Here is a 25,040-nt window from a genome sequence, read left to right as displayed (position 1 = left end):
GGGAAATGGAATGAATTATCAGATCTTTACAATCACCAATGCATGTGATATTCTTTAACTGCATGTTATTTTACCCTTTTCATCACTTTTGCCCTAGAAATACAAGGAATGGACTGACATCCAGTCTGAACAGAGCTATGCTTCCAATTTTGGTTCCATCACTGACTCACATACAAAGCAGCTGTGAAAGTGCTTTCCTCCTTCACAAGAGTGCTAGCAGGTGAAATTACACAGGATTACACTGTGGTCAGCTCTCCTTAAGTAAATAGGAAGGAGAGTACAAATGTTAAAATCTGCTCATGGACATGTCAAAAGATGCTCCCACTGTCACTTCAGCCTTTGACCACCAGAGCTACAAAAAAACAGCCCATGGTGTTTTGGCCTTTCATGGAGAGAGAGCAAAGGGTTAGAAAGCTGCAGTTTAACTCAATCATTTTTATACCATATAGGTGCATATAAACTAATGGTTATAAGCAGCATCTTCCTGTTTGTTAGAGGCATCCTTGTATAATGGGTCTGTATCTGTATTGCAAAGTCTCTAAGAGGCCTCCATTAGCCTGATAACAACAGGACAACTGCAAGGGCTCATTCACCCAGGGCTGGAACAGCAGCTCTGTGCTCAGGGACAAGGAAACAGCATCTCTGAAACACAGACCCTGTTTCTCTATGTCTTACTGGTGTCTGCAATGTGCACTCCTTCTATGTCTTCTTGCGCTCCCTGTGGGCATGTCTGCAGGATGGGCAGCACTGGTGAAGGCCTACTGGCAAGCTTGTTCCTGCTGCCAGACGTCTAATCAAGTGCTTTTCAGAACTCCCTTGGCTAAGCTAATCTAACTCATATAGTTAGGAGTAATTTATGGACATTTCTGAGTGAAGATGGAGCTGGCTAGTGTTTCCTACAGAGCAAAAAGTTACATGGTGACTTATGGGTCTCCATTTGTATCTGCATTCACATTTTGCTTTTAGTTGAAGAACCTGTTGTAATGTAGGAGTTACAGGCCACAACCCTGCAGTGTCTTATGTGCATGTTTACTCTTGAGTGTGTGAATGTCAGCCTGAATCCCCATCCTCTTATATCTTGGGACCGTAGAGCATGAGATGACTAAAAGAGACAATTGGTGCATACTCATTTTATCAACTAGTTTCTCCTTCAGTTCCCTTAATTTTTCAAAGCCAGCGGGCTCTAAGGCGAGCAGCTCTGGTGCTGACATGGTTGGCAGTGGAGCACTCCAGCATGGTGCACAGCAGGTTTCCCGAGCCAGGGAACCACCAGGAAGCAATGGCACCCACCCGTCAGAAAGCCATGGCCTCTCTGAGCTCTGCACCCACCACGACTGACGCAGCTGCCCAGCCAGAGCTGCGGTGGGAACACGCTGCCGCCCCGGTGCCAGGCTGCGGGGTGGGCCCTGCTGAGGAGTATCAGGAAGTGAGAGAGAGAGAGAGAGAGAGAGAGAGAGAGAGAGAGAGAGACTGCTGGAACCGCACCCCACCTTTCCCGGTACAGGCCCGACAGGAGACAGGACACATGATGCAGAGAATTCCCCATCCTCTCTCCACCTGGCTGAGCACAGGGACTTAAGGGACAGGGGGCAATGGTGATGAGTTCCTGCCTGGCGCAGCAGGAACGTCTCCTCCGTGACTGCCCCACCTCCCCACGTGCCCTTGTATCATAGGTATGAGGCTCTGCAGGTGGGACCAAACGGTAACGAGGACGAGGGTTCATCTCGCTTGTAGGTGTTGCTGAGGTTAAGTCGGCCCACGCCCTGCACCAAAACCACTTCCATAAAGAAATAAAAGGCGGGTCATTGATCTAGGAGACTCCCTTCTGGAAGGAACAGAAGGCCCAATATGCCCCCTAGAGCCACTTAGGGCAGTCTGCTGCCTCCCTGGGGCCCACGTTAAAGATACAAAGAGAAAGCTTCCTACCCTGTTACAGCCCTCAGATTATTATCCATTATTGATTTTTCAGGTGGACAGCAATGAAGTTGCAACAAGAAGTCTGAGGGCAATCAAAAGAGACTCCAGGACCTTGGGACAACTGGTTAAGGGATCAGGAGCACAAGCAGTGTTCTCTATCCTTCCAGTTGCAGGGAATGATGAGGGAAGAAACAGGAAGAGCCAGCAAATCAATACCTGGCTCCGAGCCTGGTGTCACTGGCAGAATTTTGGTTTTCTTGATAATGGGTCAGTTTACATGACACCAGGCCTGCTGGCAACAGATGGGGTGCACCTGTCTCAAAGGGGGAAAAGGATCTTTTCACAGGACTTAGCAGGGCTCATGGCAAGAGCTTTAAAAGAGATGTGAAGGGGGAAAGGGACAAAACCAACCTTGCTAGAGATAAGCCTGGGGACAGCATGCCAGTGTTTGAGGGACAATGTGTCAGCGAGGACCTTCGGTCTGCTGTCTTGGTGGAGGTAGGGGATGGAGATCCATGCAGCAGCAAAAAGGCAAGGGTTATTGATGTGTTAGAAACCACGGAAGCGCCTGAGAATGATCACGTAGGAAGTAGGGCTTCTCCCCAAAAAAAGGTGTCGAGATCAATAGCCCAACTGACGTGCATCTACACTGATGCACACAGCATGGGACACAGACAGGAGGAGCTAGAAGACCTTGTACATCAGGAAAACTATGATATAGTTGTCATCACAGAAACATGGTGGGATGTCTTGCACCACTGGAGTGCTGCCAACTAGGGCAGGTGCCCCACTGGACCTGTTGTTTGTGAACAGTGAAGCACTTGTGGGTGATGTGATGGTTGGAGGCTGTCTTGGGCATAGTGATCACAAAATTAAAAAATTTTTGTTTCTTGGAGAAGTAAAGAGGGGGGTCAACAGAACTTCCACCCTGGACTTCCATAGGGCAGACTTTGGCCTGTTTAGGAGCCTGGTTGGCAGAGTCCCTTGGGAGGCAGTCCTCTATGGCGAAAGAGTCCGGGAAAGCTGGACATTCTTCAAGGAAATCCTAAAGGTGCAGGACTAGGCCATACCCATGTGACAAAAGACAAGCCAGTGGGGAAGAAGACCAGCCTGGCTGAACAGAGAGCTTTGGCTGGAATTCAGGAAAAAAAGGAGAGTTTATGACTTTTGGAAGAAGGGGCAGGCAACTCAGGAGGACTACAAGGATGTTGTGAGGTTATGCAGGGAGAAAATTAGAAGGGCCAACCCGACTAGAACTTAGTCTGGCTACTGTTGTAAAAGACAATAAAAAATGTTTCTATAAATACAGTAGCAACAAAAGCAGGTCTAAGGAGAATCTCCATCCTTTATTGAATGTGGGGGGAAACATACTGACAAAGGTTGAAGAACAGCCTGAGGTACTTAATGCCTTCTTTGCCTCAGTCTTTAATCATAAGACCAGTTGTTCTCTGGGTACCCATCCCCCTGAGCTGGAAGACAGGGACAGGGTGCAGAATGAAGGCCCCATAATCCAAGGGGAAATGGTTAGTGACCTGCTACACATCTGTGGGGCTGAATGGGATCCACTGAGGGAGCTGGCAGAAACACTCACCAAGCCACTTCCCATCATTTACCAGCAGTCCTGGCTAACTAGGGAGATCCCAGTTGACTGGAAGTTAGCAAATATGATGCCCATCTACAGGAAGGGCTGGAAGGAGGATCTGGGGAACTACAGGCCTGTCAGTCTGACCTTGGTGCTGGGAAAGGTTATGGACCAGATCATCTTGAGTGCCATCGTGTGGCACATACAGGACACCCAGGTGATCAGGTCCAGTCAGAATGGGTTTATGAAAGGCAGGTCCTGTTTCACAAACCTGATCTCCTTCTATGACAAGGTGACCCACTTAGTGGATGAGGAAAGGCTGTGGATGTTGTCTACTAGACTTCAGTAAAGCCTTTGACACCATTTCCCACAGCATTCTTCTGGACAACCTGGCTGCTCGTGACTTGGATGGGTGTGCTCTTCACTGGGTAAAAAACTGGCTGGGTGGCTGAGCCCAAAGAATTGTGGGGAAAGGAGTTAAATCCAGTTGACACTGGTCACAAGTGGTGTTCCCCAGGGCTCAGTATTGGGGCCAGTTCTGTTTAATATCTTTATCAATGATCTGGATGAGGGGATCGAGTGCACTCTCAGTAAGTTTGGAGATGACACCAAGTTGGGCGGGAGTGTTGATCTGCTTGAGGGCAGGAAGGCTCTACAGAGAGATCTGGACAGGCTGGATCAATGGGCCAAGGCCAATTGTATGAGGTTCAACAAGGCTTAGTGCCAGGTCCTACACTTGGGTTACAACAACCCCATGCAATGCTACAGGCTTAGGGAAGATTGGCTGGAAAGCTTCCTGGTGGAAAAGGACCTGGTAGTGTTGGTTGGCAGCCCGGCTGAACATGAGCCAGCAGAGTGCCCAGGCAGCCAAGAAGGCCAATATCATCTTGGCTTGTACCAGAAGTCTTGTGGCCAGCAGGACTAGGGAAGCGTTTGTCCCTTTGTGCTCCGCACAGTGAGGCCACACATTGAGGTCCTGGAGCGTGTCCAGAGAAGGGCAATGAAGCTGGTGAAGGGTCTGGAGCACATGTCATATGAGGAGTGGCTGAGAGAACTGGGGGGGTTTAGTCTGGAGAAAAGAAGGCTCAGGGAAGACCTTATCACTCCACAACTACCTGAAAGGAGGTTGTAGTGAGGTGGGTGTCGGTCTCCTCCCAAGTAAGAAGTGATAGGATGAGAGGAAGTGGCCTCAGTTTGCACCAAGGGAGGTTAGATTGGATATTAGGAAACATTTCTTCACCAAAAGGGTTGTCAAGCATTGGAACAGGCTGCCCAGGGAAGTGGTTGAGTCACCATCCCTGGAGATATTTAAAAGATGTGTAGATGTGGCGCTTGGGGACATGGTTTAGTGGTGGACTTGGCAGTGTTAGGTTAATGGTTGGACTTGATGGTCTTAAAGGTCTTTTCCAACCTAAATGATTCTAGGATTCTGTATAAACATGCCCTTGCTTGACTTTCCACACAGCATCACAGATTACATTTGTCTGAGGACAGATCAGAGATGTACAAGGCACAGGACTTAATCTGCCAAGCTGCTTTTTAAGGTTTTTTAAATTGCCTAAATCTCATGCACTTTCCTTTCCAGGCACATTCAAAGTGGTTTGCAGGACTTTTGATCACTTTGTCGGTGGGATGAAACATCTCTACGAGGTCAGCAGCTGCCGTAATACCACCCAAACCCAGCAGCAGCACGGAGCCATGAGGCTCTACTACATCGCTGCAGAAGAGGTGGAGTGGGACTATGCCTCAAATAAGAGCTCAGCGCCGAAGATTTACAACATCAGCAGCAATGAGGAAAGGTACTCAAAGCAACAAATACCTGTGGCCATGAGGCACACTCATAGTGAAGGGGAACCTTTGAAGCATCCTTTCATGAAGTCAGCCTCATTTGCTGAACAAACTCTTTGCTGAACAAAATAAAACATATTTATAAAATGACATCCTCTCAGACTAGACATAGGCAGCATTTACAAATGTTTTCCTCTCAGAATGTCTTGTGATGCTGTTGAACCCAAGAAGGCTTCCAAGTCCTTAAATCCATCTGTGTGTTCCAGCCCTGGGTTAACCCTACAGTGATGTCCCCCAACCCCCTCCTCTCCCTTCCTCACTCTCCCCAGTGTCCCCATCCCAGTCTTCTGGTTTTCATAGAGAAGAAACCCAGGTACCTGTCCCAGACATGAGCCCCTGCAGGCAGTGCAGATGCACTAGGGAGATGCCTAGCCTGCTTCACTGCAGTTCAGTAGCCCCTGGCTCCCCTGGAAAAGTCAGAATGCAGTAAGCACTGCAAGTGAACCGTGTCTACACTGCACTGTGTTAAGGAATAAAAAGCATGTACAGAAGATACATGTTCCAGATTATATTGCATAGGGACGTCTCTGAGACCACCTTGGTGAAAACAAAAAGGAACAAGGAATTTATTTCAAAAATAAACCTTAAAAAGGTGGCTGGGAAACTGCACCCTGTAAAGAGGAAGAGTATGGGGGAGCTGGTAGAAAATATACCTGAAGAGTCACAGGTGACGAAGCGTGTTTAAAGAAAATACTAACTCCAGTATTGCCAAAGGCTGCTGTTGTACACACACAGCATATTACTACAGTAACCAATATTCCTGGGGCATTTTTTGGTTTTATTTAGTAAGTTGTGAGCCAACTTTGCAACTCCCCTGCCAGGGGCACCTTGGAGATGAGCTGCCAGGAGACAGAGCTGCTCTCAGAAGAGGGTGAACGCTCTCCTCCGCAGCTGGTGACGAGTGTCCTCTGCCGGCAAGTCAGCCTTCTGGGATCCCTCAGGAGCAGCAACAAGCTGTGGGTGACTGTGCAAACCTGGAGGGCACAAAAAAGCATCCTCTGCAGAAGGGAAAATACATTTCTCACTTTATCTTTATGCTGGAAAAGTATCTAGCCCTGTGCAGTACCTAGCAGCAGGAGGGCAGGGTAAAGCAGGTCCCTCTTATCTCAGATGATGACATTTGCTTTTGCAAGGTTAAGCTTCGATTGTCATCTTCCTATGCTAATAGCCAAGATAGTGAAAGCAGTCATTGTGATAAAAGGATTCAGGTTTGCAGGGACAGGCAGTATCTTTTATTGAAGTGGAGGATGCAGCTGGTGAGAGTGGCCAAACCCACTCTTAGCTTGAACTTCATCCAACAGCTCTGGTGAAGGATTTGTGTTCCCAAAAGTTTGTGGTGAGTGCAACATATCTTCAGCTTTACCTGTTTGAAGAGGGTGTGCATTTATTGAAGATCATCACTGTTATTTTTTGCTGTTTAAAATCTCTTGCAGCACCCAGGGTTTCAGCATCAATCAGCACATCGGACCAAGCCATATATCCTTATCACATCTATTGTGAATAATACAACAGTTACTAGCCTTTAGATACGTAAAGTTTAGTGCTTTTAATTTTTGCTTTTTATTTTGCAGCTATGGGCATGTTTTCCTGAGCCAAGCGGAAGATCTGATAGGTTCAAAATACAAGAAGGTGGTTTACAGGGAGTACACAAACAGCAACTTCACGCAGCGCAAAGTGAGGACAGAGGAGGAAGAACACTTGGAAATCCTGGGCAAGTAGCTCCCATGGCTCACAGACTGAACCTGATAAGTGAGAGGATTTTTTCCAAAAACTAAGAGTTTTTCCAGCTTTGTTAACATGGAAAACAGGGAACACTGATGCCTATTTCAGCTTATCAGTGATATACCCAATTTGTATAATTGCTGAGTGTAAAGATGCTTTCCAATTTAGGGAATTAATTCTCAAACACGAATAAGGAGTTTCCTGAGGAGTACTAAGAAGATGCCAAAATGGCAATTCCAGGATTCACCTTAACTTCAGAGCATGTAACTTGTGGGAGACTCTTGTAGGCAGATTAAATCAATATTAAGGGGCTGGATTTGTGTTGGAAATTGGGCAAGATAAAATTTTACACATGTCATAAAATAACCATCAGCTCATGTTTTTTATGGGGTGAGCAGTGGGCAACAATTGGTCACAAAGTATTCAACACACTCTAGAAATATATTTGACGTTTCCTTTTTTGCAGTACAAAAGTAAAAAATAGTTTAAAAATCTATTACCAATTTAAGAAATAAAATTTTGGAAGATACAAAAACCATCTACAGGAGCTTTCCTTAAAAACAAGCTGTCCGAAGACCTGTCTCCAGAGTGAATAATTCTTCTCATTGACCAAAAGAAAAAAGAATTTTTTTTCATGAACTGAGATAACAAACCAATTTTGATGGCTTTGCTGAAAGCATAGAAAAGCCCAAAGTTTTTGAGAAAGACCTTGGCTCCTCTCCTAAGCCAAGATATTGAACATTTGTTAAATTCAGAAAAGCGGCATTAATCACTGGCATCTTCTGTTTTAATTTAGGGCCATTACTCCATGCTGAAGCTGGTGACTCTGTACTGATTGTATTTAAGAACAAAGCCAGTAGGCCTTATTCGATAAGCGCACATGGTATAGAAGAAGTAGGTTGTGAAGAACAACCTGAGACACCAATTACCCTCCCTGGTAAGGCTTTTCTGGGTTTTTTTATGTTTTTTTTTTTTTTCTTTAAGCTACAAAGGCTGTATATAAAAGTATTTTAACACATGAATGATAATCCCTCTTTCAAGCTTACACATCCCCATGTGTTCTTCCAGGCATACTATGCTCAACGTTTATTCAGATATGATTCTGTGATGTTATACATGTAGGTTCTTGATCAAGTGAGCATGTTTGGGCAGAGAACAAACCTTTGTTCCTATCAAGGGTAGAAACTGGAATGTAGTATCACTGAAAAACCTCCAAAAAAGGCAAGAGCAGGCACATAATCATGGCAAGAGAAGTATAAGACAGGACTGCATTTGGCTCCAGACTGACACTCTTAACAATGTTTTAAAACCCGAGAAACTCAGTGGTAGAGTTGCAGTTGGCAATGTTAACTCTGCCTCTCTCTTAATCTACGCAGAATTGGCATTTGCATTCAGAGCTGATGCATAAAATGCAAGATGTAGCTGTCATGTGAATTAAAAGTCTTTGAAAAAGCGTATCAAATACACCTTAGTTTCTAGTGAGAAAAATAGTGGAAAATAGTTCTCACAGCACTGAAATTTTTCATACAGAAAAATACCTGTTAAAATTTTTGGACTTCTAATTTATGTTGGGTTTTATATTCTAATAGGAAGTCAGACTCGAACCCAGGCATTATTGTCAATCCAAAATGTACATACCTTTGCTTTCCATCGCTCATGCAATTTTTTTTCACAGTATTTGTCAGCTTCAGTATGAAACTAAATGAAAAGAAATTCTGATGTACTAAACCTCTGCAAGTTGAAATTTCTTTCCTGTAAACAGCTGTATTAATACAGTACAATCACACGGAAATTCATGGCCAAATGTGCCTTGCTGGAGTTTGACAAAAGAATACCTTTAGTTAATATATGAGGGGAAAAGGAGCCGATTTATACGATTCTCTTGCTTTGTTATTTGCTCCGTGATGTTGGTGATGCTGTTGACAGTTGAGGTGTAACACTGGGAACACTACTGTCATGTGTCCCGTGGCCACATGGGAGCAGGCTTGGGACGAGTTAGACCAAGGGAGGTATGCTTTTGACAGTAAACCGAAGGAAAGGACTCTGCAGCAAGATCTAAGGACAGACTTTTCCTTAGGAGTTTGAAAACAGCTGTTAATACGAAAAACAAGTCCCTCAAAACAAGAACAATTCCTGGGCACTTCAGTCCCCACCACCACCACCTAGAAATCCTCGCTGTCTTCCCAGGCCAGACTGGACTGCTCACCCCAAGCTTCCCAGAGCCCATCTAGTTTTACTAAATCCTGAACCAGTCATTAGTTAGATTTGTGTCCTGCTAAATTGTGTCCTGCTCCCAAGAGCGATGCCAGCTCCAAAGGAGACTGTGGGTGGCATGGTAAAGAGATGCAGAGAGCAGATCCATAGCAGCCTAAGCCAAATCAGCTCTCAGCTGCCACAGCTTTGTCCCCTCCCTGTCCATTCCTCCATTTACCCAGCAGCAACAAGGGAGAAAGCATCTATTTTCCTCTTGTTTATCAGTCCTTTCAGGGGTTATGTTTCATTTGCACTTCAAAGATAGGTCTTTGATGGCATCTGAAGTGTCTCAGGTATTAGGCAGAGTGGAGATTTTCCCATCTACAGACTCCAAATGTCCCAAAGTGAGGAGTAAAAAGCAAGGAAGTGGTAAAGGAGCATGGCCAGACTCTCTTCTCACATCACGTCCTCTAAAAAGGGGTGGTGACACGTAGGTTAGATACAGGTGGATGACAAACTCTTCTCTGGTGTATGTCTCCACGGCATGAATGTCTCTGAGACTGAGGGGTTTCTTGTTACTGTTTTCTGGCCTATTAGTGTAGTGTGTCTTGAAAGCCTTTCGGATCTCTGCTGAAGTACATAGACCCATGCTGTAATGAACAGAAAGTGCTCGTCCTGTAAGATTAAATGGTATTGCAACATTTATGTTAGAGTCATCTCATATAGTACAACATTTGAGAGTCACCATTTATTTTTTTGTAGTTATTGCTGTACAATAAAACCCACTATTGCATGATCTATCAAACGGTGTAGTGCCTCAGTGACACAAAACTAGGCTCAGTCACTTCGCAACCATTTAAACTTGAAAACTCTCCTTTGCCCTGATGCCCACAGCTGGTGGCAGTTGTTGGGTTGTGGCTGTACTAAGACCATGGCCAAGAGTTCTGTGATTTCCTTGTTTTCCCCTGACTTGTAACATGTCCCCAGCTGTTCTTGGCTTTTGTCACCCTGGAAGACTTTCGGGCCAGAGACTGTCTGGTTCAACATTTCTCCACCAGTTAAAAGGGCAAGGTGCTGACCACATCTTCTTCTCCTACCCTTCCCTTCAGTACCAGCAAAAAAAAAAAGCAGTGAAACACAGCACAGGCAGATCATCTGAGCACAGATGTGTTGGTGTTCGGTGTAGAGAACGGATCCTCACCCGAATAGATAATTTTCCCATCAGATTGTTCTGGTTTTTTAAATCAGACATCAGGGAATCTCTGCTCAGGGAGGACATGGCAGAGGTGGTGGCTTTTATGAAGGGACAGGGGTTCTCCAGCAATTGCTGGGGAGCAGGGACTTAGCTGGAAGAGGAAAGGACCTCCCTGTTGCTCCCAGTCAGGCGGTTGGTACGTATTCAGCTCTCCTCTTCCGGCCCAGAGCTGATACATTGCTGCAGCACCATCTGCAAAATCCCAGTGGCAACTGCCACATCTTTGTGCCCTTTTCAACTGAGAAAGTCCAAGAAATGTTTTCTGGAGCTTGGCTCCCAACATCTTCAACTAACCTTAAGCGTCAGCATCCAAGATCATTGATCTGCTACAAGTTTTGCCCAAGGAGAAAGATGAAGAGTCCTATAAACTTCCCTCTGTGGGATGCCGCTGTTGCCAGCATCATTTGCAGATCTCCCTTTCTGGGGGCTAACTGCCTTCATTTACACCACCGGAACCTCATTGACCTCCTGGAAGGCAGAATCACATCCACATCCCGTTGCTGCATGCTTCCACAGATAGTTTTGATGTAGATCATTTTTTTGATGAGGAGGGTAGCAGATCTCAGTTACATACTATTCAAAGTCTCTTAATACCCAGCTGCTCTTGGTAAAATTGTTCTCTCTGTTTCAGGGGAAATAAACACCTACAGGTGGAACGTCCCAGAACGATCTGGCCCTGGTAAAACAGATCCAAACTGTATCACTTGGGTTTATTATTCAACAGTGAATTTTGTAAAGGTAACCAAGAAATGGTCGTTAAAGATTACACTGATTTGCCTAAAGCATCCTGCTTGCATAAATTTTCTGAAAGGATCTTGCTTCGTATTTATGCAAGGACCACAGGCTAGAGGAAAAATTTACAGAACTAGATGTTTTGTCCTCTTTGATAACAGTTGCACATGCCTGGTAATTTAATCTACTGAAATCCCTGGGGATACACTATGGTAATGTGATTCCCTCCTTAAAGACCAGTTGAAGGGAATTTGGTTGAAGGCAAAACATTGCTTTGGTATATTAACATAGGGACATGTAAGAGAAAGATATCCCTGATCAGAGTAATGATTTTTTTCTCATCTGATAGGAAAATGGAATTTCATCTATATTTAATCTGTAGTTAAACTGTATTTATTTCATAACTGAATGAACTGAAACCTGTAATGCATATATTTATTTTATTTCAGGACACATACAGTGGTCTGATTGGGCCTCTTGTAGTTTGCAGAAAAGGAACTCTAGATGAAAGAGGTCTAAGGAAAGACATTGATCGTGAATTTACTCTTCTGTTTATGGTGTTTGATGAAAATGAATCCTGGTATTTGAAAGAAAATATTGAAACATACCTTCATAAGAATCCTGATGATTTTAATTCCACTAAGAACTTTGTAGAAGGCAACAGCATGCATGGTATGTAGAACTCAGTGGCAGCAGCCAAGAGGACAGAGTTTTATTTTTCACAGCCCTTTTAGGAAGACATTGGACTTAGCCTGCAATTACCCAACCATGTGACAACTTCATAAACTGTAACTGTGGAAACAAAAAGTTTTCATGAAACCCAGCCAAGATATTTTTCTAACAAGATAGTTTAATTTTATACTCTGGCTGCCCTGCCAGACTTCCCTTGTCATCTGGGAGCTGCGTCCCTTGCAGGCTTGTTCTGTAGGAATGTAAGGATGACATTTTAAAACTGTGGCTGTAGTAGCAACCAGCTGAGGAGCCAGGCAGAACAGACTCAATGGGGGCAGGAACAGCCCTGACAAAGCAAATTTCTCTTTCTACAGATGGTACCCATTTTAGGCAACAACTCTTTTTCCATGTAGCTTCTCAGCATAAATCTTGTTTGTTCACGAGTCCAATCTCAACCAGTAAAAAACCTTTGCGATGCTTTCCAAGACAGAAAAACGGTTGCTGCTGGGCACTTAGGTGACTTGGAAAGTGAAACAAAAATGTGACTGTCTCCTTGCAATGGCAGTGGTCACTATGGAGAGTCCTTACCCTGGCCCCACATGCCTGTCCCCTCTCTGCCTCAGCATTCAGTCTTCCCGGGGAGAAAGTGCAAAGGGTACCTGAAGTGGAGGTTAACATCACCTGTATCATGGCCAGTTATTAATCAGTCCGTCTTTGTCATTCTTCCAGCAATCAATGGGAAGGTTTATAACAGTCTCCTGGGTCTAACGATGAATGAAGGTGATAGGACAAACTGGTATTTGATAGGAATGGGCAATGAAGTGGATATACATACAGTTCACTTCCATGCACAGACCTTCATCTTCAAGGTTGGTAAAATTAATCAAAGTAAAACCTTTATAGTGCGATGGGAAATTTCTGCAAAAAAGTCCAGGTTTTTCAGCTTGGGCATGGAGCCCTGGTGCTGATGTTGGTGGGAGTTTTGCATGTGAAGGATATACAAGATGAATGAGATCCTTGTAAAGCTTCTCTTACTCTGTAATTGTTATGGATCATGAATAAATGCCACTATTAGAGGACATGGTTAAGTGGATTAAAATACATGTTTACCCATGGGTAAAAGGGAAGAAAAAGGGAGGAAATCAGAGAGAGTTATGCCAGCTTAGAGTATGGTTTTACATTGTGACAGCTTGCCACTGGCAGGACTATCTAAAAAATCTGTCTTTCAAGGAAACACCTGTGCTCAACCAGCACTTGAAGTCCTCAGGAGGGGTCTCCTGTTGTTAATTAATTAATTGATGAGAGGTGTCCACAGACCTCAGTTTCCCTGCATGAGTCTCACTAGAAATGTATAACAAGAAGCGCTGGATCTTTCTTGAGGAGCTGAAAGTCTAACTGGAATATTTCAGTGCCCGTGGCAGGTATTTGAGACACAACTCTCACAATGCTGGTTTTGCCTTGCCACAGACAGATAAGGACCACAGAGGAGACGTATATGACCTTTTTCCTGGGACTTTCCAGACAGTTGAACTCGTAGCAGAAAACCCTGGAACATGGCTTCTGCACTGCCATGTAGCTGATCACATCCACGCGGGCATGGAGACGACCTACACCATCAATAAATCCGGTGCAGTATCAGAAACGTGTCCTAGGACTTGGAGGTGGTATCGCAGCAGATCGGACAGAAAGCAGGGAGAAAAGGAGTATAGCTAATGTCACCACTGCTCCCTGCACACGGGTTGGAAGCACCTGTACATTGCTGCCATGGCCAGTTAGGATCATCCAGGGACAGGACAAACACCCCTAATGACATGGCAAGGACAGTAATCTTTGCTACGCTCTGCAGCTTAAAAACAGCTGGTGCTATACAAAAGCCCTTCTAAGACAGTGGCAGCCTGCAGACCATTAGTCATCCACAGGTGGTGCAGAAAACAACTGCAAAGCTATTTTTCAGCCTCGGTGCCATGTGATGTGTGGGAGGGCCTGCAGACTGGCATGATGCTGGTTCCTCCCTGCAATCACTCCTGGCTCCCAGAGCTATTTGAGCTCCTGAGAACAGCTGAGATACAAGGTGCTCCAGAAAATGATTGTTCATCCTGCCCAAGAAATGGGCAATCCTTTGACTAAGAAAAGTTGGCAAACTTTTTGAGTGGTGCTGGTCCCTTCCACCACTTGTCACTGACGCCAAAAGTGCTTTGTGATCCTCTCCACATCATGTAATTTGGCTAAACATCTGGATCCAGCATGTCCTGCCTGGGTCACCTCTGTGCTTGCTATACTCCTCCAGAGGGTTTGCAACAGTGCCAGCAGGCACACCTTGTACCTGTAACCCTGTAGCAGCAGGATGACAAATGTAATGCCAGATGTAGCCAAAATACTCCTTCTGTGGATAAGGTAAATTTATTTTATATCACATATTCATGCAGGCTGTGAAACTTCAAGTGAACAAGAAAATGCAGAACTGAATCATAGAATGGTTTGGGTTGGAAGGGACCTTTAAAGATCATTCAGTTCCAACTCCCCTGCCATGGGCAGGGACACCTTCCACTAGACCAGGTTGCCCAAAGCCCCGTCCAACCTGGCCTTGAACACTTCAGGGAGGGGGCAGCCACAAATTCTCTGGGCAACCTGTGCCAGTGTCTCACCACCCTCATCATAAAGAATTTCTTCCTTATGTCCAATCTAAATCTATCCTCTGTTGGTTTAAAACTGTCACCCCTCATCCTATCAGTACAGTAAATAGTGAAGTAAACAGAGATGCCGATAGAGAAGGGGGATGTTGCCCACAGACGTGCCTAGAGTAATAGCTGTGCTGATCTAATAATGATTTTTCTTCAGATCAACAAGGTAGAAATACTTAAATAAAATCAGGACTGCTTTTGCAGAAGAGAAAAGAGGTTAAGGTTTTCAACTTAACTTTGTTTTTTCTCTTTCTGTGCAGAGTGGGAAGCTCCTTCAGAAGGAGGACTCACCACTGGAGCATATGACACAACTACTGCAAAAAATAGAACCACGGCAAAGGGTAAGGATTTTTTAAAATGTCGTTTAAAACTCTTCAGATTCATGCATAGATTTCTCATGAACTGCTTCTCTTTTAACAGATTATGACAGCAAAGGGGGCAATTTTTTTGGCAAAACTTTGAGTCCTGGAGAAGCCAGCCTGATACTCGGAGCCTTTTTTTTCACTGGACTTGTTCTGTTGTCCACAGTATTAATGATCTTCTGCCTTGTCATCCACCAAGGAAACAGGATCCATTACATGGCTCTGCATGACAAAAGTGCACTTCTAACAGATTCCCTGTAAATCCCCACTTTTAGCATAATTCACAGAGCCGCACTGGATTTCATGACATGCTGCTAAAAAAGCTGGAACAAGATATACGCTGATAGTCCTACCCCATAGCCAGTGCTCACAAGAGTGAACACGAGCTGAAGGATTCGGCTCCAAGAGCCACGTACCACCCATCACCATTTCTCTGGAGTTCAGCTGAGCTTTGCTCAAGATCAAATTTGGCAGCCTAGCAGAGCAGCACACCTCCTGGCATCCACACCGGCTGCACAGGATTTCCACGGGAGTAAGGAGCAGGCAGCATGGCATCCACGTGCTCTGTGCACAAACACGGGGTTCACACTAGGGAATAAATATCACCAGGGACTGTTTTAAGCATGTTGGCTTCTGAAGGAGCAGGTGTTAATCTGGAAGTCCCTGCAGTTTCCCAAAGTCTGGCTCAATGAATTCACTGACATTTAAGTGATTCTCCCCTTTTTTTCCCTATTAAATGAGGAAACTGTGCACTGGGGACAGATTTTTAAAGGCATATAGGGACCTACCAATATATTTTAGCACCTGATGGAGTTCAGCAGTGCTCCTGCTGTTAGTGTCTAACAGCTTTTGTTAATCCCTTTAAAAATCTAGCCCTGAGCATCCTCCAAGAAAGTTAGTTGACTTCGTAATTGCTGCTCACTGTGGTCCTGATTCTGTACCTCTTCCTTGCACTGAGTAGCCCCTCACTGCCTACCTGTAATGAAGCCATCAGGAGGCTGATCTTTGTGCTCTGCGAGGAAGACAGGCAGAATCAGGCCATGTTTAGTGATACTTGAATGTTTATAACTAATTTTTAATTAGATAGTGCTCATTCTTGCCTGCTCACATCAGCTACAGCTCTTGCAGAGGAACTCCAGAATAAACACGTCTGTGAAACTGCTTATCGAAATTTGATTTTGAATGTAAATTCAAGTTTCTGGAGGGTTTTTTGTTGGGTTTTTTTTCCACTTCTGTATTTTGAAGTATGTTCAAATGTAGGAAACTTTGCTGCCCATCACTCTTGTTTGTAGCTTGATGGTGTCCTGGATTGATGTCTAGTTAACCAATATGTTGAAGTTTCTTGGATGTTTCTGTTATTTCTTGATTCTTTGTTTTCCCCAGTCATTTTAGGAGCACACACATGAGGTAGAACTGCAGGTCTGAGCCCAAATAGGAGTTACACCATAGCAATAAACACTTCCAGACTCCTTCTCTAAATCTTCCCTTTGAGCTGACAAAAACAGATACTCTAAGCCTTTCATCTTTTTGTTTTGGAAATGTTAAAATTGAGGTCTCCTGTTCTGTGCAAAAACACTGTCTGTGAAGAACATTTGCTCTCTCTATACCTACAAAATTAAAGCCTTTCAATTAAACATACACTTAATAAAGGAAATTATTTGGTACTTTCCTTTTAGAGTAGCTAATGCATTTGACTTTTAGAAACAGAATCATAAATACCTTTTGATGATGGAATGTAGCCAAAGTGATTACAATGATAATAAAAATCCAGGTATGAACCTTCTGGCACAGTTCATTTCATCTGGCACACTTCTCAGCTGGATGACAGCTGTGAAACAAGAACAAAGCCTCCAAAGGTCTTCAGGGCCTTGGGACATCACCGCTGCTTGCCCAGGCAACACAGCCTGCCACAGAGAGCGTGAAGCATCACAGAAAGCATAAAGCATTGAGTTTACCACTGCCTGCCTGGCGCAGCCAGCCCCGTGGCCAGCCATGCCCCAATACCTGTGTTGAAGGACAGCAAGGTGCTGGGCTGAAGCACTGGCAGGAACAGCATAAAGCAACAAAATGAACAAAAGAACAAAATGAACAAGTAACCAGGGCAGGTGGGTTCTCCACAGAGTACCACAGGCCCTGAAGTATGAAAAATCTGGATTATGAACTTGGGTAGGAGTTGGAAACTGTCCTAGCACCAAAAGCTTGAAAGGTGACAAATGCAAGATCAACCTTTAAAAACTTTCCAGAGGAATAAGCAGCTCCAATGCCCACACAAAGCAAGTTGTCTGAAACTGTTCTAAAACAACCCGGAAAAATGGCCAAAGGAGCAAAATATCATGGAAGAATAGATTTTTTTTTTTCCTTAAAAAAAATTGTGCTTCAGAGAGGTTTCTAATGGACTCAATATATAGATGAGAGACCTGGATGAATATAGCCTGCTTACATTTCCGTAAGACATCTGAGAAGGTTCTTAGTTAAAGCTTCTTAAGGAAATGAAATCACCATGGGATGAGAGGAAGGGTCCATGGAGGTTAAGTAACTGGTTAAAGACAGGAAAAAGTGGCCAGATTTCATGTTGAAAGTCACTCATGGGATGCTTCAAGGACCCTTGCTCTTCACTATCTTCTGTAAGTGGTGTAAAGAAGGGTGACCAAGTTGAGTGACAGTCATAAGTATGTGTAGCATGAAAATGAGTGATAAAAAGATAAAATTTAGTAGTGATTCATTTACAGTAGTACTTGTGGAAAAAACCAATCCTAGCCCTATGTGCATCAGAAATGGGATCTTATTTGTAATAGTTTAATGACAACATTAGCTCCAGTGCTCTTCAGTGGGCAGAAAGGCAACTGAATATCAGGAATCAGTAGGAATGAAAAACAGAGCAAACCAGAAAATAACTTAGGACCATTGCATAAATGTTTGGGGCACCTGTATCTTGAATGCAGCATGAGTCACATCCCCCGGCCCCATCCAGGACAAGACACAGCAGCAGCACAAGAACAGCACAGAAAAAACAAGAAAGGGAATCAGTGTTGTGGAACAGTTTCCATATGAGGAATGATTTCCTTGGATTATGGCTTGGAAAAATAGAAAGGACAATTGAAAGCAGATAGGGTAGTGGTTTTATAAAGGGAGAGTTGAGTGAAGAAGGGAACGATTTGTCTTTTTGGCAGAAGTAGTATGAGCTAGGGGAGCGCTACATGCCAAGCACAGCAGAGGAGGTGGCTCTTTATGGGGGGGACAGCCACCTCTGTAACTCCTGGTCTGAGCGGCTGAGGATGCCCCGAGCTTACAGAGGTTCAGAAAGCAACTGGAAAAATATAATGGGGGAAATGAATGAAACGTGAATTAAGGGGGTAAATGAATTAACCCCACTGACTCCCACAAGAAGCAACTTGAGATGCGGTGGTGGTGACCAGACACTTTGGGTGGGGAAAATGCCACAGCACATGGTTCCGGGTAGATTAAGGGCTTGGAGGGCTTGGACGGGGGTGGGGAGGTGTGTGCTGAGGGCTGGGACTGCTCAGCCAGGAGAAGGGGTGGCTCAGGGGGATCTCAACACCCCATGCAAACAACGGACGGGAGTGCCGAGCGGAGGGAGCCGGGCGCTTCCAGCGGTGCCCAGCGAGAGGACCGCAGGCGGTGGCGCCAACCGCCCCACAAGAAGTCTCCGTTCTCGGGGACACCCCACGGCGCCCGGCACGGCCCAGAGCCGCCTGCTCCGAGCAGGGGGGGCTGCACGACCCCGCCTCCTGCCGCCCCCCCCCCTCCCCGCCCCGGAGGCGGCGAGGCCCAGCCCGCTCCCGGGCACCCCCCACCCCCCCGCACCCCCCCATCCCGGGCGGGGCGGGGCCGGGCGGCGGGGGCGGGGCCGAGCCGCGCCAGGCGGAGCCGAGCCGAGCCCAGCCGGGGCGCGCCGGGCCGTGCATGGCCGGGTCAGGCCGGGCCGAGCCGTGCCGAGCCCGCCATGGCCATCGCGCACATCGCCACCGAGTACGTCTTCTCCGACTTCTTGCTGAAGGAGCCGCCGGAGACGCGCTACAAGGGGCTGCGGCTGGAGCTGGCGCTGGACAAGATCGTCACCTGCATCGCCGTGGGGCTGCCGCTGCTCCTCATCTCCCTCGCCTTTGCCCAGGAGGTCTCCATCGGTAACCGGCCTCCCCGACCGGCCCCCCCACGGCCCGTGGCGCCTCCCGCGGCGGACAAAGGGCTCGGCGGGGCGGGGGACGGCGGAGCGGTGCGGAGCTCCGGGACGGGGGGGGGCGGGGGGGACGCGCTCCGTGGGGCTCAGCTGCCAGCTGCCGGAGGGGTTTCCACTTGGGGGTAGGGCAAAAGGCGCCATTGGGCTGTGGGGAGCGCGCAGGAGGGAGCGCGGCTTTCCTGGAGAGCATCCCTAGCAGCGGGCGGTGCCGCCGCGCAACCTTGTCCAGGAATGCCGGGCAGCCCGGCTGGCCTTTCCCGCCCTTCCCCGTGCCCTCCTCCTCCTTGGGGCATTCCCTAACCGCTGTCACGGTCTAACAGCTCCTGAGCCAGAGCCCTGTCAGCTCAGCTGCTGCATCTCCTCCTGTGGGTGTGATTTAAGGAGAGCGGTGGTGCCAGGCTGCTCTTTGTTTCCCAACGCTGCTCAGCCTTGAGCGTGAGCCACCGGCCGAGCTGTGCCTTCAAAACTGTAGACTGTTCACTTTACCCCTGTACTCAGCACTGGTGAGGCCGCACCTCGATTACTGTGTTCAGTTTTGGGCCCCTCACTACAAAAAGGACATTGAATTACTCGAGCGTGTCCAGAAAAGGGCAATGAAGCTGGTGCAGGGTCTGGAGCACATGTCGTATGAGGAGCGGCTGAGGGAACTGGGGTTGTTTAGTCTGGAGAAGAGGAGGTTGCAGAGAGCTGGGGATGAGTCTCTTTAACCAAGTAATAAGCGATAGGACAAGAGGTAATGGCCTCAACTTGTGCCAGGGAAGGTTTAGACTAGATATTAGGAAGCATTTCTTTCCAGAAGGGGTTGTTGGGCGTTGGAATGGGCTGCCCAGGGAGGTGATGGAGTCCCCATCCCTGGTGGTGTTTAAGAGTCAGGTTGACATAGCGCTGAGGGATATAGTGTAGTTGGGAACTGTCAGTGTCAGGTTAATGGTTGGACTGGATGATCTTCAAGGTCCTTTCCAACCTAGATGATTCTGTGATTCTGAAAACCGCCCGTGTGCCGCGGTTCCTGGTCCTTGGAGTATCTTGCAGGGAGATCTTGCTGTCGTTCAGCAGCTGTCAGGGATAGGTGCCAAGGGAGGGGGGTCTTGAAGCCCTGCGTTTGGACTGCGGGTGGCTCAGTTGGATGTTGAAGCCGGTCACCTGCTCCTCGGAGGTGAGGCAGGATGGGCAGTGGAAGTGCTCTCCAAAGCTTTCCCCTGCTCTGCTGCACTTCTGCAAGTGTTCCAGTTGAATTTCTGGTGTGACTCGGTAGATAAAGCTATGCTTTACAAAAGGGCCAATTTTCCTAGTTATGCTATCTTTTGTTTTTCCCATCCCCAAATTACAGAAGTGCTTGTGCAGCAGCCTAGTAGCCAGCCCTTTTAAGAGTCTGAAATGGTGAGGAGACTTTTAAATCCAAATGACAAGGACTTGTAACTTGGGAGATCACTTACAAAATCTATTTGCTTATAAGAATTTCTCTGCATTTAAATAGCACTATATGAATGAAGATTTCAAAGGTGAATAAACATTACTGTCCATTATGAGACAGGGATGAATCATAGGACTTCCACCCTTTCAGAAATGGTTTGATTTACTGCATGTACCTGTTTATTGGCATTCAGTGTTGTGTACCTGAGATACATCATCTATAGATTTGAGTCAAGTGAATGTCAAGAGAGTGGAAGCTGGAATGGGACTGCGAATTAGTGGTGAATCTGTGCAAAACCATCATGAATAGCATTAATCAGATACCAGATTGCTTAAGAGATAAGATGCCCCAGACTGCTGTATTTACATCTAGCTACACACCTATTGCCACAGGTGTGGTTTGACCCAAAGCACCCTGGCCTACAATAACTGTGCACAGAAGTCAAGGACAACCAGGCTGGGAATGCCAAGACCATATGCAAGCCCTGTGGCAGCTCTGGTCAATCAGAGACTGGATGGATACAGCAGTGTTTCCGTAATCTAACCGGCTGCTTTTAGTTTTAGATCTGCTAGTGACATGCACATTTCTTCCTCTTAAAGCAACGAAAAAGAGGGCTTGCATTCCTATATACTAGCTCGTATTTGGGCCCCTTAGTTCTTCTTCCTTCTGCTTCTGTAAAAGCGCTGGATCCAGTTTGAAACAATGCCTGTGTATCAAGGTCTCTTTTATGAGCTCTACAGCAGTATTTATTTCATTTTCCCTCCTTATGTAAATAGCTCCAACATGCAGTTGAATTGCAGAGTTTGGTAAAGTGTGCCTTTCTTTTGGATTAGTTGAGTCCTCATCTTCTCTAATCAAACATTTGGGCCTCAGTGCATGCTATGTATAACATATTTCAGTATTAAACTAATTCAAATTGAATCTGTGACTGCAGTAGATTCATAAAGCAAGAATTGAAGTGCATGCTACATCTTGCATGTGCTTTATTTTGCTTATAATCCTGAGAACCTGTTAGAAGAAAACATGGGGTTTAAAACTGAGCTCTTCTATTTGAAAAATAAATATGAAAATAAATATGAGAAATATGCCAGGCCTCTGGCATGAGTGAAACTACACCACGTGGTTTTCATACAGAAAGTGATACTGTATAGCCATGCTGCTATTACAGCTGTTGCCGGTTTCCTTCATGGTCCTTGTGGCTTAGCAGGCTGGCTGCTTACTGGAGATGCCTAAGCTGTTTCCATTAAGGCTTTTTAGGGGGCAGAGAGAGCCTTGGGGGCTGAATATGCCCGGTTCTGTGAGCACTAGTGTTCAGCCAGCGATAAAATAGAAAGCAAGGATTGGTTTCAAACACTTCCTGGTGTAACTGTGCTTTGAAAAAGCTCAGGAGTGCTAAACCAAGGGAAAATGTTAGGGTTCATTTTAGGTCTGAAGAAGAGCAAGTCAGAATCAGAAACGGTTGTGAAAGCGGTATGTGAGTCACAGCATGGAAATATCTCTGATTCTGGGTACAAAAATTGAACACCCTTTCCAAAAATGAATTCTCAGCTCCTATTTCTGTTGGGATAATTACATTCTTCCCATCTAAGATTCTCTTGGCACCTTGAGCTGCCACCTTCCCTTCCTGCTCTGCTTTCCTGTTTCGTTGCAGTGTGGTGTCAGATAAATGTAATTTTCCTCCTACATGCAGTTGCAGTTAATTGTGCAAAATCATTAAAATGTTTACAAAGGCTGCAAAGGTTTTCTGAACCCACCAAGTAACTTTTAGTTTTGATAGAAGTTTCAGGAAATAAATCAGGTTCCAGTTGGGTATCACAGAGGATTTCTCTGCCAGAGGCACAGAAAACCCAGCAGCCATGCTCAGCCAGTGAGCACTGCCGAAACTCCTGGGGTGTTTTGCCCCTTGACGGAGTCAACAGAAAGGACACAAACACGAAGTTAAAAAGGTAAGCTTATTTTACTTTAAAGCAGAAGAAAGGATAAGCAAGGTTCACTCAGAAGTCTATTCCTTGGTTCACTCAGAAGTCAGCTCTGGTTCGAGGCCTATGGTTCAGGCCTTTTTATGTCATGGGTTTAGTGACTGCACCACATTTCGGTGTCCTTCAGGGCAGGAGGAGAACTAATCTAAGTTTAGTCTTGGTTATATTTTAGAAACCCATGGTCAGCTGCAGGTTTGTTATGATTTTAAGCTGGTTCTGGTAGTGCTTAGCTGTGATTGAGCTGTTCTCTGCCAGCCCTAGGAAGATTTGCTGCTTGAAATCCTGCACTGGTTATCTCTTTACAGCTAGACTTTGTTTTATACAATTGTATATAATTTTATGTAATTTTATATAGTTTTATACTGGAAACTCAAAAATGGAAATAACAATAGGATTGTGAGGATTGTGTTGTGTATGCTTATATTTCTTATACTATGGCCTGATATTATTTCCTTATATTATTTGACAGTTCTTAGGGTAAATATACTACAGGTGATCAGGTAGTATGGTGACAGAAACCATAGAAATATAGCTAAATCACCCATCCCTCTTATAAAGGAAAAAAAAAAAAAAAGATAGGAGCACCCTCAGCAATGTATGATCCACAAATTAATAGAATTTTATCTGTGTCATTTTTCTATGACTGTGTTTTTGATAAGAATAGCTTTAAGCCAGGATTGAGATTCCAGTTTTTAAACCGTGTGTATATGATGAGATATGCTTTCTTACTGAAACAATTTAGCTGAAAACATACATATTTATTACCAAGGCACTGCTTGTAGCAGGATACCTCAGCCCTAAACGGGTACAGTCAGCTGAGCAGAGAGGAAATCGAAACAAAGCTGCTTAATTTTGGTTGAGGCTTTGTTTCCAAGTTAGTTCTGGGAAAGCTGTCAATGGCTGGCTTGGGTTGCAGCTGAAAGAAAAGCAGACGTGAGAGCTGTCCACTCGACATCAAATATTTGCGTCTTTTCCCATAGGAAGGGAATTGGGAATTGCTCATACGTGTTTAAGCCCAGTGGCTTGTCACCAAATGATGTCGTTTGACCTTCTGTATACAGCAGCTTTTGGGCACCTCTGTGCAGCGGGCAGTGTGTGCTGGCTGTGTTTGCCGTGGCTTCAAGTGGGGGGTGATGGCTGGGAAGGGAGATGAGGAGGGAGGGAGAGAGCTGGAGAGGGGAGAAGGGAATCTCGTGGTGGCCACCAGGAGTCCTTACTACATGTTCAGTTTGGGTGTTGGCTGTGCGTGGCTCATACATAGCTGGTATGAATGAATCCTCTTGGTTTAGCAGCTCTGTTTGTTTTATAATATAAGAAAACACCTTGGAAACCTTTCCAGCACAGAGAAACTGTCATGTATTGAGTAGACACCTAAGAAACTTGAGTATAATCAGCATGAAGGCCTGGGGAGTACTACTGACTTGTCAGTTGTGGCAGGATTCTGGGTTAGGAAGTGCCTGGCCATGGACCAACCCACAGCATCTGCATGAACCTGACAAAATGAAGATTTGCTGTTCTAAAAAAGTCTTATTTCCCTCTGATGCTTTCTGATGCTGGAGGGTGCTCAAAGGTGCGAAAGTGGAGCCTTGCCCTATGCTCTACACACCATGGGGTTAATGTCCCCATTGACCACTTTGGGCTTTCCCAGGGGTGACAATTCTTGCTTGCACTGCTCAATTTCCAGCTAATTTCTGGGAAGGTTTTTCTTCCCAATTTGTTCATTTTAGTTCCCATCCCCCCACTTGGCTGCCTGTGGGATTTGAGGTGTTTTGGCCAGCAGAAAACACAGGGTGAAGGGTGTTAGTGGGGAACTCTGGGTGCCACATCCCAACAATTTTTGTGGTTGCCTCGGGGACAGCAGTGCCCATCCTTTACGGGATGCATAATAGTAATGCATGCCTTATTTCATGTTCAGCTGAGCTTGTATCTCTATACAGGTTAATCATGTTTCTCAAACAGTCATGAGTATCAAACGTATAGAAAGGAAAAAAAAAATTGTGAGACTAAATCACAACAGATATACAAAAAAAATAGTCTTAATTCATGAATTATGTTCTTTTCCCCTCCTGCTACTCCCTTGCTGGCCCTCCCTGCTGATGCCCTTCTCCCTTCATATTCACAAGTTGCTGGGGAGGCTTTTAGGAAATAATCCTATCTTGTGACTTCCGTAAGAGCTGGAGGGCTAAAGTTAAGTTGGGTGTAACTAGACCAAAGACTATTACTATGGCAGCTGCTGGCTGAGAGCTTGAAAAACATCTCTTAAGTGTTGCTGAAGCAGGCTGTATGCTAATAGTTGATGTTTGCATACCTTGCATTTAGTTCAGCAGGATGCTCTGAAACCCAGGGCATTAATGACAGGACTGAGTCAACAAGTGTCTGAGTAGCATCAGTCTGGAGCAGCTAAACTGTGAACTTCAAAGTGTCTTTCATTAGAGGTGCAGACCCCAGAAAACAGCAGCGTATGCTGTGCTGCTCTTTGGCTCAG

General features: G+C 45.6%; 2 protein-coding genes across 2 annotated transcripts in view; both read left to right on the top strand.

Annotated features, from left to right (window-relative positions):
* HEPHL1 (hephaestin like 1) overlaps positions 1–15,225 on the top strand; it is a 37,776-nt gene extending 22,551 nt beyond the window's left edge. The window contains exons 12-20 of the mRNA XM_074861049.1: positions 5,085–5,298; positions 6,919–7,058; positions 7,866–8,006; positions 11,149–11,255; positions 11,699–11,921; positions 12,651–12,790; positions 13,389–13,548; positions 14,863–14,943; positions 15,023–15,225. Of these exons, the coding sequence (XP_074717150.1) occupies positions 5,085–5,298; positions 6,919–7,058; positions 7,866–8,006; positions 11,149–11,255; positions 11,699–11,921; positions 12,651–12,790; positions 13,389–13,548; positions 14,863–14,943; positions 15,023–15,225 (1,409 nt within the window). The remainder of the gene's footprint in view (positions 1–5,084; positions 5,299–6,918; positions 7,059–7,865; positions 8,007–11,148; positions 11,256–11,698; positions 11,922–12,650; positions 12,791–13,388; positions 13,549–14,862; positions 14,944–15,022) is intronic.
* A 3,637-nt stretch (positions 15,226–18,862) lies between these two features.
* The window catches only part of PANX1 (pannexin 1), a 30,677-nt gene continuing 24,499 nt past the window's right edge, over positions 18,863–25,040 (top strand). Inside the window, exon 1 of the mRNA XM_074860261.1 lies at positions 18,863–19,109. Within this exon, the coding sequence (XP_074716362.1) occupies positions 18,929–19,109 (181 nt within the window). The 5' untranslated portion in view covers positions 18,863–18,928. The remainder of the gene's footprint in view (positions 19,110–25,040) is intronic.

Source organism: Strix uralensis, chromosome 2 (genome assembly GCF_047716275.1).
Source record: "Strix uralensis isolate ZFMK-TIS-50842 chromosome 2, bStrUra1, whole genome shotgun sequence".
Taxonomy (NCBI): Eukaryota; Metazoa; Chordata; class Aves; order Strigiformes; family Strigidae; genus Strix; species Strix uralensis.
The sequence above is the reverse complement of the archived record's forward strand: the minus strand, read 5'-3'. Positions and strand labels throughout refer to the sequence as shown.